General features: G+C 27.2%; 3 protein-coding genes across 7 annotated transcripts; 2 read left to right on the top strand and 1 right to left on the bottom strand.

Annotated features, from left to right (window-relative positions):
* Nucleotides 1-1,369: 1,369 nt before the first annotated feature.
* LOC118446763 (CD151 antigen) lies at nt 1,370-2,610 on the bottom strand. The gene is made up of 6 exons (XM_035877794.2): nt 2,410-2,610; nt 2,152-2,334; nt 1,898-2,068; nt 1,748-1,837; nt 1,500-1,619; nt 1,370-1,435 (listed from the first exon to the last, which is right to left on the bottom strand). The coding sequence occupies exons 1-6, from the start codon at nt 2,608-2,610 to the stop codon at nt 1,370-1,372; spliced, it is 831 nt and encodes a 276-aa protein (XP_035733687.2).
* A 562-nt stretch (nt 2,611-3,172) lies between these two features.
* Nucleotides 3,173-6,524, top strand: ArgRS (arginine--tRNA ligase-like protein). 3 transcript variants are annotated; one of them, XM_085656021.1, is made up of 9 exons: nt 3,481-3,546; nt 3,839-3,867; nt 3,974-4,129; nt 4,211-4,451; nt 4,516-4,940; nt 5,036-5,177; nt 5,244-5,503; nt 5,580-5,772; nt 5,871-6,524. In XM_085656021.1, the coding sequence occupies exons 4-9, from the start codon at nt 4,250-4,252 to the stop codon at nt 6,443-6,445; spliced, it is 1,797 nt and encodes a 598-aa protein (XP_085512147.1). In that variant the 5' UTR covers nt 3,481-3,546; nt 3,839-3,867; nt 3,974-4,129; nt 4,211-4,249; the 3' UTR covers nt 6,446-6,524. The 3 variants fall into 3 exon arrangements, with proteins under 3 accessions (XP_035733679.2, XP_085512147.1, XP_035733678.2); XM_035877786.2 differs by lacking the exons at nt 3,481-3,546; nt 3,839-3,867 and adding an exon at nt 3,173-3,300; XM_035877785.2 differs by lacking the exon at nt 3,481-3,546 and having other exon boundaries at nt 3,629-3,867.
* Nucleotides 6,525-7,580: 1,056 nt separating this feature from the next.
* On the top strand, nt 7,581-13,580 carry LeuRS (Leucyl-tRNA synthetase). 3 transcript variants are annotated; one of them, XM_035877780.2, is made up of 17 exons: nt 7,581-7,698; nt 8,265-8,471; nt 8,822-9,037; nt 9,128-9,337; nt 9,412-9,573; nt 9,655-9,899; nt 9,977-10,202; nt 10,275-10,493; nt 10,561-11,014; nt 11,084-11,222; nt 11,297-11,567; nt 11,639-11,886; nt 11,952-12,186; nt 12,278-12,532; nt 12,620-12,835; nt 12,958-13,186; nt 13,277-13,580. In XM_035877780.2, the coding sequence occupies exons 2-17, from the start codon at nt 8,448-8,450 to the stop codon at nt 13,495-13,497; spliced, it is 3,570 nt and encodes a 1,189-aa protein (XP_035733673.2). In that variant the 5' UTR covers nt 7,581-7,698; nt 8,265-8,447; the 3' UTR covers nt 13,498-13,580. The 3 variants fall into 3 exon arrangements, with proteins under 3 accessions (XP_035733673.2, XP_085511846.1, XP_035733677.2); XM_085655720.1 differs by lacking the exons at nt 7,581-7,698; nt 8,265-8,471 and adding an exon at nt 8,513-8,560; XM_035877784.2 differs by lacking the exons at nt 7,581-7,698; nt 8,265-8,471 and having other exon boundaries at nt 8,899-9,037; nt 9,156-9,337; nt 13,277-13,579.
* The last annotated feature ends 75 nt before the right edge of the window (nt 13,581-13,655 follow it).

Here is a 13,655-nt window from a genome sequence, read left to right as displayed (position 1 = left end):
AATGAATGAGAGTGAGAAGAGAGAGAAAAATATATATATATATTTATTATATGTATAATATATATGTATATATATATATATATATATATATATATATATATATAAATATATTAAGAAGCGAACGAAAGCACAAGTCAGCCACGCTGCAGCTACTACGACCACTACCCTAGGTAGATTAAATGCTACTTTGCCGCTGATCTAATTGTTTACTGTCACGTGTTGCTGTAAACCTAAACTAACGATACGATATATTTTATTTATATAATCTAATCGACTGTATTTATTGTAAATAGTCACGATGTTTGCTATGATATAATATATCTGTAATTGGATGGAATCTGCCTGAAACTGCGCCCAAGTCCTCTGTCCTTCACTATAAATTGAAAAAATAAGAGTAAAAAAGAAAAAAAGAAAAAAAGAATATAAAAGAGAAAAGAAGAGAGGAATCTAAGGAAAAAGAATAAAAAAAATAAAAAAAATAAAAATAAAAGATTACGCCGTACCTCGTGCATGGAACACCGGCGATAAAATAAATAAATAATTATTAAATTAATTAATTAATTAATATAATCGGAAAGCCCCTGTTGTGCGTTTCGCGATGATTTAAATTCGCCGTTGTTGTATAACGCGTTTATAATTCCGAGCGAAAAGTTAAAAGTGAGAAGTGTAAAAGCGAGAAAGATGTCAATATTTCGTATCGTTATTACTCTATTGAGTGGACGATGTCGCGGAACGATCGATCGTGTACGATAACCGCCGTGTGCTCCATTTTTATCAAACTGCCTACCTTTTCTCCCTAACACTTACCCTAAACGTAAAAAGAAAAGAAAAGAAAAGAGAAAAAAATAAATAAAAAAGAGATATAACTATGCTAACAAATTCTCGTCCCTTTATCATAGGAGGGCAAACACGAATGATAAATATACATACACATATATATACATATATATATATGTGTATATATATATATATAAATAATTTTTATAAATGTATTTTTTCTTCTCCAGTCCCGATCCAGAATCACCCAGATTTTCCCCTTCGATATAAATAACAGATTATCGCGGTAGAAAAACGAAAAAAGAAAAGAAAAAAAAGAAAGAGAAACACAAAAAATTCGTAACTCGAAATATATACTGCTCCGAGGCAGGAAGGAATGTCATGACCCTACCAGCATGTCCAATAACTTACACACACAATATTACTATCTTAAGTACAATATATTAAGTGTTTTCAGAAAATATATGATCTATATATGATAATAAAAAGGGAAAAAAACGTTTCATCACCGACTTGTCATTCACTTCTAATCACAGATTCTAATAGATATTCATCTTAGGTAATATGATATGTAACTATGTACATATAATCATTACTCGTTCAAAGGGTACATCTTAAATCTCTTGCGAGCAGCGAAAGCGAAGAACAAATTTGCGAACTGAAAATTTGAGATATGAGGACATCAAAGGAACAAATGATTATCCTGATAACGTACTACGTACTAGAGCTAGTGACATGAAAAGGACCGATATAGAAACCGTATGGACCGACGATTTGAGGAAATCAACGGCGCCATTTAAACAGCCAGACTCATACACTACTTCAGCGGTCATGTTCAAACACTGAAAAAATTACAGAGATTTCTAATAAATTTTAGAGAAGTTAATGATAAATCAAAGAAAATGTAAGTTCCAAACATATGTTATCCATTAATATCAATATTAATATATTTATTGTAGATAAATCATACTTTGTCGACAGTAGTTGAACAACAACTCTGTGGTATAAGCATACCATGTCTTTCCCAATCATCGTGCGATCGAATTCCACAGCATTTCAACTAGGATAAATTATTTTTTCTTAATTATTTATTTCAATCTTAAATTAATATCAAACTAACGTATCTGTGTGTATTATCCCAAGCCTCCGCAACCCAATCCAAATAACGATAATTTTCAATTGAATTAGCCATATCTTCGTGAATACTTCTCGTAAGTTTATCGAATAAAGAAAAACTCAAAATGGAGCAGACAAAGATCAAAAACAGGAATAGCGCATGGAATATTATGTACTGCAATATGAGGATTACATTTTTCTATGAATATTTTGTTAAGATTTTTTTTTTAGTTTTGATCAATCGTCGGATTAACATACGATTATCAAGAAATTTTGTTTTCTTTTGAGAAAACCTAATATGCCGATAATTGCTAGAATAGAAGCGAATATTCCTATTATGAGCAATGTTGTTATGTATATACGTTGTCCAATTAATCTAGACATCATTTTATTATCGGCCAGCATCCAAATTGAAATGATCACAGCGCTTATACCAGCAAGCTTCAAAAAGAGATTCATATTAATATTTACAATTGTAATTTTTTTTTTTCAGAGGATCATTTTATAGAAACTTACAAAGGTAACACTGTTGAGACTCAAAAAAGAAAACTTGACACAATTTTTTGGAAGTCGTTTGTAAGATAATTTTAAAAAGGATAATGTCAAATCATGAGGAGTATCTTTTCCTGTTGAGGAAGATTCCTCGGTTTCTGTGATTTCTTCCTCAGCAGTGTCCGTCTCGGTATCATTGTCATTTGTGATATCTTGATGTCTCATCATAATCAAAATTCGACATTTGTTAAATTATTAATTTTTAAGTATTTTCTAGATTCAAATAACCTCGATCATCGTTGCCACATACTTACATGTATGTATTTGTGTTTATTAAAATTTCGAATCGTGCAAAAAACTGAAGTTGGCTATTTCACAAGTTTTCTTTCAAAACACAACGAAATTTATATTAATTATTTTTCTATAAAGTTTTCAAAAATAAGAAAGAACATTCATTTTCAAGCACGAAATAATATGAATAGGTGGTTCATTATTTAAACATTTAGTAGGAATTATTTATTATACGAAGTTTTATATTCTACCTACGAGATTAATCTTTAACCAATAACATTAAATTTCGTAACGGACTCGTTTTCGCGCCATTACCAATGATACGTGCAATACAGAGACCTATATGCTTTTAGATACTACAAATAACAATCATATTTAAAATCTTTTCAAAAAGAATCATTGAGAAAAAATTAATTTTTATTTAAATAGAAGTCAGTCGTCATTAAATTATGCAGAAATTTTCAAAAAATAATATAATTAAAATGACACGAATTTTTTGGTTATTAGTAACCATTATCGATGACGGCAATTGTATTTGATCATAAATGATCACTATTTGCAACGGAAATTTTCTATAATTATCGCTGACGAAAATTATGTTTTAGTTATCCGTAACTATTATAGGTAACAGGAATTTCGTTTTTATTAGAAATAATCAACAATGTATCTGCTAAAAATATATGATCGTTTCAATGTACAATAACATTATTTCTATCTGTTAATATTTGCATTTGATTTTGATCAATCTGTATGAAGATAAAAAATTTGTATTAGTTGTGTATTCAATAAAAGTAATTTTATAACCGACATTTTGAAAAAATTACTTACGATATACAATTAAAATTTCGTTATCAGCAAATCGAACTATAAGTATAAATAATATAAATATTTTGTATTTGTTGTAAATTACAATAATGTACAGAATTTATTAATCTCTTACTTTTGATTTTAGAATTTAGAATAATAGATTAGATAAAAATTTCGAATAAATTTGAAATTTATTCAAATATCTTTTTTATCAAATTTGTGATTGAATAAATGTATCTTAAAAAGAATAACCTTGAATTTTGGATAAGACGTGTCTGCCCATTTTATGTTATCCACGTGGTGTAATTATTAAAGTATTAAAATCTATTTGATATAATGTCTGTCTTGAATATAGATGCCTTTAATAAAAGAGCCACTGAAGCGGTAATTCTTTTTATCGATTTATTCGTAAAATATATATTTTGATTTCTCATGAATAATCTCGAAAAGATTTGAGGTTACCAGCTTTTTCATAAGCACATTTTTCTAGGAAGAGCAAATAGAAGTTTTGAAAAAGGAAATCGAATATTTGCGTGAAAGTATCACAAACCAAAATGTTCAAAAATGTGATATTTCGAAAGAAGAATATACGAATTTGCAGCAAGAAAATCTGAAATTAAAATATAGAATTAACATACTTAAAAAGGTATATTCTGTAGTTTTGTTGTTTTATATATTTTTTTTATTGAAATTATAACTTATCAATCAATCTTTTTAATACTTGTAGGCTATTGAAACAAAAAGATCTAAACCACAAACCCAAATAATGTCTGTTTTAACTGACACATCTGTTAGTAATGGCATTAGTATATTGGAAATATTATTTAATTTATTTCAAAATGCTATTGCTGCCGCTTACCCAAACTTGGTAGATCCACCAATAGTTATTGCAGTATCATCCAATGCTAAATTTGGAGATTATGAATTTAGCAGTTCTATGCAAATTGTTAGATTATTAAATACTAGTGGTGAGTATTTGAAATCAGTAGAACTTTTTGATATTAATGTATTATTAAATTACAAACATTACAGGTACTAAAACAAATCCAAGAGAAGTTGCAAATAATATTTTAGCAGAAGTGCAGTTATCTCCACTTATTGAAAAATTAGAAATTGCTGGTCCAGGTTATATAAATGTATTTTTAAAACGTGAATTTGCACAACAAGTGTTGAAGACAATTATAAAGGCAGGAACAGTATTTCCCCCATATATGGATAAGAAAAAAATAGTTGTAGATTTTTCAAGTCCTAATATTGCTAAAGAAATGCATGTTGGACATTTAAGATCTACAATTATCGGTGACAGTATTTGTAGATTACTAGAATATCTAGGTCATAATGTTTTAAGAATAAATCATGTAGGTGATTGGGGAACACAATTTGGTATGTTAATAGCTCATCTACAGGACAAATTTCCAGATTATTTAACTGTATCTCCACCAATTGCTGACCTTCAGGTATTTTGTTTTTATATGATATATGAAATTTTTTTCATTACTTTAATATTGCTTCTTTATACTAATATTTACTATTCTTATTTGTATTATTATAGAATTTTTACAAAGAATCAAAAACAAGATTTGACGCAGATGAAGAATTTAAGAAACGTGCATATAATTGTGTCGTTAAACTGCAGTCCTTCGATACTGACATAAGCAAAGCTTGGCGGTTAATTTGTGATATATCTAGAAAAGGTAACAATTTATTAAATACATATTTAATAATGATTAATGATGTTATTACAATTGTCTTTATTACAGAGTTTGAAAAATTATATGCTCGACTTGATATTAAGATCATAGAGAGAGGAGAATCATTTTACCAAAAGAAAATGGAAGAATTAGTAAGGGAATTAGAATCTCAAAACTTTTTAGAGGAAGACATGGGTCGTAAAATATTATGGGGAGAAGATCATAGTGGTATACCTTTCACAATCGTAAAATCAGATGGTGGTTTCACTTATGATACATCAGACATGGCTTGCATCAAACATCGTGTTCAAGATGAAAAAGCAGATTGGGTATATTTTAGATTATAATGAAATAGTTTACCTGTTACAAAAAGTATGTAAACATATGAACTATATAATTTTTCAGATAATATATGTAACAGATTCAGGGCAATCGGTACATTTTCAAACATTACTTAAATGTGCAAAGAGAGTGGGTATTCTTCCATTAAATGTTAGAGTAGACCATGTTGGATTTGGTGTAGTTCTTGGAGAAGACAAAAAGAAATTTAAAACACGATCTGGTGATACTGTTAAGTTATTAGATTTATTAGATGAAGGTAATTTTATAAGTACATCCTTTCATGTGAAAATAATAATTTATGTTTAAAAATTTCTTTCAAATATATTAAAATGCAATCATTTACTTTTTTAAAAGGTGTAAATAGATCACTACAAAAACTTCAAGAAAAGGGGCGTGACAAAGAACTTACAGAAGAAGAACTTAAAGCAGCTCAAGAATCCATTGCTTATAGTTGCATTAAATATGCAGATTTATGTCATAATAGAAATCATGAATATGTATTTTCATTTGACAAAATGTTAGATGATAAGGGAAATTCTGCAGTATATTTGCTTTATGCACTTACCAGAATTCGTTCAATTGCTAGAAATGCTAATATTTCTCAAAAACAGTTAAAGGAAGTTGTAGAAGAAATTCCAATATCTCTAAACCATGAAAAGGAATGGAAGTTAGCTAAGGTTCTGCTAAAGTTTCCTGATATATTACTTAAAATAACTAAAGACTTGCACTTACATCAACTTTGTGAATATTGCTATGATATTTCTACTAGTTTTTCTGAATTTTACGATAATTGTTACTGTGTCGTAAAAAATCAAGCTGGTGAAATAATTGAAGTAAATATGAGTCGCATATTATTGACAGAAGCAACTGCTATTATAATGGAACAATGCTTTTTCATACTCGGTATTAAACCCCTTACGCGTATGTAATAAACGATGGTATTAAAAAATAAAAAAAAAAGCATATTTGTATTTTTCATATATGTCAAATACATAAAATCATTTATTATGCCAATTTATAATAATAAAATAACAATTGCTTTAATACAATGTACTGTGTTTTATTTCATTTCTTTTTTTGCATTATTTAAAAAAAAAAATATTAGAATATTAAAAAATCAATGACTAAATGTTATATATAGTCGAGAACAAAAATAAGTGGACAGATACTGGAAGTAGATAACGATAAAGTTTAATTGAATTAATATGACTGTTATATAGTCAAGTTTTATTTATTATGTATCCTTATAGTATATACATTATTCAGTAAAAAATTAACGTTTACATTTGTGTATAAAAAGTCACATTTAACGATATTATTGGCTATTTATCGAGAGATAAAAATAAGTGGATACATAAAACAATGCGAAATAAATAAAACAAATAATAAAATTAATATTTGATATTGCCGGCTTTTGCTTGAATTACTAATTTCCAACGTCTTGGAATACTTCGAATTAAATTTTCTATATAAATTTTATTAATATATTCAAATATTATTTGCAAACTTTAAAAAAATCCTCTTTATTAGTTCGTTGATCCAATGGAATTTTCTTTTGATTTTTGAAAAAATTTCATAGTTTTCCTGATTGTACGCTTGAGGTAGTTGTCTTATTAAAAGACAAATTCTTCCTCAAGACCCATTTTTACTGTTACCTCTTCTAAATTTGTATACAATATGCTAATATATTTATCCGCATTCATTATTCCATCAATATTTATCAATGTACCAACTCCAGGAAAAACACCTCCACACCATCAATGATCCACTGTCAAATTTAATCGTTGGCGTAATAAAATGCTCTCTTATACGCTTCCCTTCTTTTTCTTCAAACAATATGTTCTTTTTTTAGTTGTCGCAATTCAAATTTACTTTCATCATTCCATATTATATTTTTATAAAATGAAAGTGGCATATTTACATATTTTTTTGCAAAAGCTAAATACTTTTTCATATTATTTTTATTAATGTGTGGTTTACGTATAGCTTTATAACATTTTAATTCAGCTTGTACAATCTTCGTTTTATTATTTTTGTGGAAACGTTCAATCCTAACATATAACAATATATCTTAAAGCAATTATCGGATCTTGTTGTCATTTGCGAATAATTCGATGGTCTTCATGTACAGTGGTAGAGCGTTTCCGCCCAAGATCTTTTAAATTTTCTACAGTATTATTCTGTATGTATTTTTTATAAATTTTTTCCACTGTACTTTTTAATACTTTATACTTTTGTGCTATCACATGGAAACTTACTTTATTAAGGTCATTTATATATAAGATCATTTAATTGGAAACAATTATCGGCGAATTTGAATCGAAATTTCATGAGTTTTTGACATTCTGCAATCTTTTACAAATTACTTTACTTTCACAAAGTCTAAATTGATACTAATAAGTTTGTGTGAGATTATTGCATCTAAATATGATATGTGTCTGATGTTTTTATACACTTGTTGCCTTGCGAAAACATTTAAACTAACTGTCCCCTTATTTATATCTTGATAAATAACTAACAATATTGTTAAGTGTAGTTTCCTAGCACACAAATATAGATACAACTTTCAATTTTTTATTGAATAATGTATATACTATAAGAATACATAATAAATAAAATTTGAATATATAACAATCATATTAATTCGATTAAACTTTATCGTTATCTATTTCTAATATCTGTCCACTTTTTTTGTCCCCGACTGTATATTATCAATTAATTTTATTATTTGCGTAATATTAATTTTAGCGATTCTACACATCTCGCAAAAGAAGTATCTGATGAAATATGACATTAATGTAAAATAATGTAAAACGAAAGTGATTGGATATTGCTGAGTATAATAGTTGTACCCACGTGCTCGATGCAAGTCAGCAGAGTAATTGGATATTTAATTTACGATATAAATAATTACTAAAATTTACAATCAAAATGGCGACCCCGCTAACTATTAAGGTATTATATTTATTTTATTTTTATCACTTATATACGTACAATATAGGGAACAATATGAATTAACCTCAATGTCGGTAACATTAACAGATGTAATACATTTATACATATTAAGTAAAGATATTATTGTGTCATTAAATTATGATTTATGTAATTTTATTATAATATATTTAAATTTCTATGTGCAATAAAATTGAAAAATATGACTAATAGTGAAGTTGCCAAAAGTAATTTTTAATTCGTTTAATTTTTAAATCGTCGTCTTTTATCTAGATTATTACATATATATAAAAAATTTGATAATATCTTTAATATCTTTAAAATATTTTTGAAAAGCTTATAATCTTCTATAGCAAACAGCAGAAAGAAAGGGTACTTTTAAGGTTGAATACCTTCAAAAAATTGAAAAGGAAGTACAAGCAAAATGGTATACTGCGAAAGTTTATGAAGAAGATGCACCATTAGAACCTAAAAGTACATCAAATGATAAATTTTTGGCAACTTTTCCATTTCCTTATATGAATGGACGCCTTCATTTAGGACATACATTTTCTTTGTCAAAATGTGAAGTAAGAATTCTCTAATTATTATTTTACAATTTAAAAGATATCCTTATACTATAATTTGTAACATCAATATAATATTTTCATATCTTTTAGTTTGCAATACGTTTTAATCGTTTGTTAGGAAAAAAGGTTCTTTTTCCATTTGGCTTTCACTGTACTGGTATGCCAATTAAAGCATGTGCAGATAAATTAAAAAGAGAAATGGAATTATATGGCTATCCACCACAATTTCCAGAAGAAAGTATTATAATTAAAAAAAAAGTAGATGATGTAGTTATAAAAGATAAAAGCAAAGGGAAAAAGGCAAGAAATTTTTACTAATGACATAACATATTATATAAATAAATAACTATATTTAATATTTATAATGTTTTTAGAGTAAGGCAGTTGCCAAAGCTGGAACTGCAAAATATCAATGGCAAATTATGCAAACTCTTGGACTAGATCACGAAGAAATAAAAAAATTTGCAGATGCTGCATATTGGTTAGATTATTTTTCACCTCGTGCCGTGGAAGATCTCAAGGCAATTGGATTACATGTATGTTGAAAAATGCAATATTCATAATATACAAGATATGTTTTGGATATAATAAGCTTTTTTAAATTATATTACTTTTAGATTGATTGGCGTCGTACATTTATTACAACTGATGCTAATCCCTTTTTTGACTCATTTGTAAAGTGGCAATTTGAACATCTAAAACGTAGAAATAAAATAAAATATGGAAAAAGATATACAATTTATTCTCCAAGAGATGGTCAACCATGCATGGACCATGATAGATCTTCTGGTGAAGGTGTTGGACCACAAGAATATACATTGATAAAATTAAAAATTCAAGAGCCTTATCCAAAATCTCTTGAGTAAAGAATTTTTGCATTATATATATATACATACTTTTTTTTTTTAACAAAAGTATTATTTACATTTTTTATTGTAGATCACTTTCTGGAAAACCCGTTTATCTAGTAGCAGCAACCTTAAGACCAGAAACTATGTATGGTCAAACTAATTGCTGGGCACATCCAGATATGAATTACATTGCATATAATTTAAAGAGTGGTGAAGTGTTCATATCGACTGAAAGAGCAGCTCGAAATATGTCTTATCAAGGCTTTTTTGAGGAAGAAGGAAAAATACAAATTCTCTTAAAATTAACTGGACAGGTAAGTTCTAAATATTATTTTAGAAATATATTGTAACATTTTTATTTATATTTCTATCATTTATATTACTAGGATATCTTAGGAGTAGCAGTAGAAGCATCTCTTACATCTTATAAAACAATTTATACATTACCCATGTTAACGATCAAAGAAGATAAAGGAACAGGAATAGTAACTTCAGTGCCTAGTGATTCTCCGGATGATTATGCTGCTTTAGTAGATTTAAAAAAGAAACAACCATTTAGAGAAAAATATGGAATCAAGGATGAAATGGTGCTGCCTTATGATCCTGTAAGTTAAACATTTATATTTAATCTAAATTAGATGTAATATAAATACTTACATTTCTGATCACTAGATACCGATTCTCGAAATCCCAGAATTTGGCAACTTATCTGCAGTGACTCTATATGATAAATTAAAAATACAATCACAAAATGATAAAATTAAATTACTAGAAGCTAAGGAAATGGTATATCTCAAAGGTTTCTATGATGGTGTATTGTTAGTTGGTGAATATAAGGGAAAGAAAATCCAGGATGTTAAAAAGCAGATTCAGCAAGTATTAGTTAATGACGGTAGTGCTGTCATTTATTATGAACCTGAAAAAACGATTATTTCAAGATCAAACGACGAATGTGTAGTCGCTTTGTGCGATCAATGGTATTTAGATTATGGTGAAGAAAATTGGAAAAAGGAAACACTGGAAGCTTTGAAAAATCTAAATGTCTTTCATGACGAAGTTAGAAAAAATTTTATAGCTTGTCTAGATTGGCTTCATGAGTATGCATGTTCTAGGACTTATGGTCTTGGTAAGTAAAATCTGGATTCATAATCATGTATTATTGAGAAAAATTTTAATTATATATTAAATATTTTAGGAACTAAATTACCATGGGACGAAAATTGGTTGATAGAATCTCTCTCTGATTCAACTATTTATATGGCATATTATACAGTAGCTCATTTATTACAAGGGGAAACATTTAAAGGAGAAAAACCAAATGTGCTAGGGATAAAGTATACATCGTAGTTTATATTTATTTACATCAATATTAAATTATTTCTTATTTTACATAAGTAATTATATTTAGGGCTAGTCAAATGACATCAGAAGTCTGGGATTATATCTTCTTTAATGATGCAAAATTACCTGAAACGAGTATTAAAAAAGAAGCATTAGATCGAATGCGAAGAGAATTTAATTACTGGTATCCTGTTGATCTAAGAGTTTCAGGAAAAGATTTAGTACAAAATCACCTTACTTTCTTTCTTTATAATCACACCGCAATATGGCCTAAACAACCAGAATTATGGCCTCAAGGAATACGAGTAAATGGTCATTTATTATTAAATTCATCTAAGGTAATACAAATTTTTAATAAAATAGGATATTTTTCTTGAATATACAAATCAACAGTGATTATATTTTTCAGATGTCAAAATCAGAAGGAAATTTCCTAACACTTGCAGAGGCTGTCGAGAAGTATTCAGCAGACGGAATGAGATTATGTTTGGCTGATTCTGGAGATTCAGTGGAAGATGCTAATTTTGTAGAAAGTACAGCTGATGCAGGAATACTTAGATTATACACATTTATTGAATGGGTCAAGGAAGTAATAGCTTCAAAAAATCTATACAGACATGATCAATCAAATACATTCAATGATAAAGTCTTTGAAAGGTATGTCTTGAATTTTGATTAATACATTCATATACATAAAATATAACATAGGTATTTTTTAATAGTGAAATGAGTCTAAAGATACAAGAAACAAATGAAAATTATTCGAAAATGCTTTATAAAGAAGCATTGAGAACTGGCTTTTTTGAACTGCAAGCTGCCAGAGATAAGTACTTACAATTAAGTATATTAGATGGTATTAATTGGAATCTTATTATTAAATACATAGAACTGCAAATTATTATGTTATCTCCAATATGTCCTCATATATCAGAACATGTATGGACTCTTATTGGTAAAGTAAGGATTATTAAAAGTATATGTAAGAATATAAATAATATCTATCGATATTTTATTTTATTAATATAAAAAAAAATTTATCTTATATTAGGAAGGTAGCATACTAGACAGTCGATGGCCAATAGCCGGTAATGTCGATTTAGTTCTTATAAAATCTTCACAGTACTTAATGGATGCTGCCCATTCATTTAGAATTCTTTTAAAGAATTATCTAATACCAAAAAAAGTTTCAAAGGGTGTAAATGCAATGCCTCCAGAAAAGCCTAATCAAGGAATTATTTGGGTAGCCAAAACTTATCCTCCTTGGCAAAATATTGTACTCGAAACTATGAAAGAAATGTATATGGTAAGTAATTGAAATATTTAAATATAATTTATATAATTTTTTATATAATTTATTTAAAAACTCCATTTATTTTTAATATCTCTGTAGAAAAATGGAAATAAACTACCAGAAAATAAAGCAATTGCTACAGAATTAGGAAACATAACTGATTTAAAAAAATATATGAAAAGAGTAATGCCATTCGTGCAAGCTTCAAAGGAAAAGGTAGAATCTGCTGGTATAAGTGCTCTCAATCTAACTTTTGATTTCAATGAGTATGATGTTCTTGAAAGAAATAAAAAGTATCTTCAAAACACTTTAGAGGTAATTTTTCAATTATATATATAATTCTTTTTATTTATTTTATTTATTAAAAATATAATTTTATTATTTTTATATTTTATTTTTATATATTGTATTTAAGAGATTCATTTTAAATATTTTAGCTGAATGAAATTATTATAAAGTATACCGATGAAGCTCCTGAAAAAACAAAAGAAGAATGCTGTCCTGGTTCTCCTTACATAAATTTTGTTGTAAAACCTTCAGTCTTATTATCTCTTATGAATCCACAGAAATATGTTGGTTTATTTACCATTAATTTAAAAATTTATGAAAATGACACAGTTTCTAATTTAATAAAACTTATTTTACAAGAGCATAAACATATAAAAGGTTTGCAATATTAATCAAAACTTTTTTAATAGAAATAATGTATTTTTTATTAATAACTTATTTTACAAATATAATTTCTTTTTCTCTCAGATACAGCTTCAGTTCAATTATATCGTTATGATGACCCAAATATGGGACCACGTTTGAAACCAAATATTGATAATATTTTAGAAGGAAAAACATTAATTCCAAGTAATGCTTTATTTATTATTAATGTAGAAAAACAATCTGCAGAAATTAAAGTTGGAGATAATGCATATTCTATTGGAAATGAATTAATATATATTGTAAAACATGCAGAAGATAAATAAATAAATTATTTAATGGAAAAGGTTTCTGTAATATAACTAAGTAAAAAGAATATGACGATGAAAAATAACAGTATTGAATAAAAATTTTTTAAATAAATAAAATTTTCTTTTTAATTTTCTGCACAAATTTATTACAAATATTTATATATTCATATTAC

Source organism: Vespa mandarinia, chromosome 3 (assembly GCF_050613455.1).
Source record: "Vespa mandarinia isolate Hongniang chromosome 3, ASM5061345v1, whole genome shotgun sequence".
Taxonomy (NCBI): Eukaryota; Metazoa; Arthropoda; class Insecta; order Hymenoptera; family Vespidae; genus Vespa; species Vespa mandarinia.
Note: the sequence above shows the minus strand (reverse complement) of the source record. Positions and strands in the feature narration are given on the sequence as shown.

Excerpts from the sequence above, each read along its gene's own strand:
- LOC118446763 (XM_035877794.2), bottom strand. The coding sequence starts at position 2,610 with ATGAGACATCAAGATATCACAAATGACAATGATACCGAGACGGACACT. Across the intron at positions 1,620-1,747 it reads GTTCAACTACTGTCGACAAA|TGTTTGAACATGACCGCTGA; the intron begins GTATGATTTATC and ends TAATTTTTTCAG. Across the intron at positions 1,436-1,499 it reads TTTTCATGTCACTAGCTCTA|TTCGCAAATTTGTTCTTCGC; the intron begins GTACGTAGTACG and ends TCAAATTTTCAG.
- ArgRS (XM_035877785.2), top strand. The coding sequence starts at position 3,820 with ATGTCTGTCTTGAATATAGATGCCTTTAATAAAAGAGCCACTGAAGCG. Across the intron at positions 3,868-3,973 it reads ATAAAAGAGCCACTGAAGCG|GAAGAGCAAATAGAAGTTTT; the intron begins GTAATTCTTTTT and ends ACATTTTTCTAG. Across the intron at positions 5,504-5,579 it reads AAGATGAAAAAGCAGATTGG|ATAATATATGTAACAGATTC; the intron begins GTATATTTTAGA and ends ATAATTTTTCAG.
- LeuRS (XM_035877780.2), top strand. The coding sequence starts at position 8,448 with ATGGCGACCCCGCTAACTATTAAG. Across the intron at positions 11,223-11,296 it reads CCAAATGTGCTAGGGATAAA|GGCTAGTCAAATGACATCAG; the intron begins GTATACATCGTA and ends AATTATATTTAG. Across the intron at positions 12,533-12,619 it reads CTATGAAAGAAATGTATATG|AAAAATGGAAATAAACTACC; the intron begins GTAAGTAATTGA and ends ATATCTCTGTAG.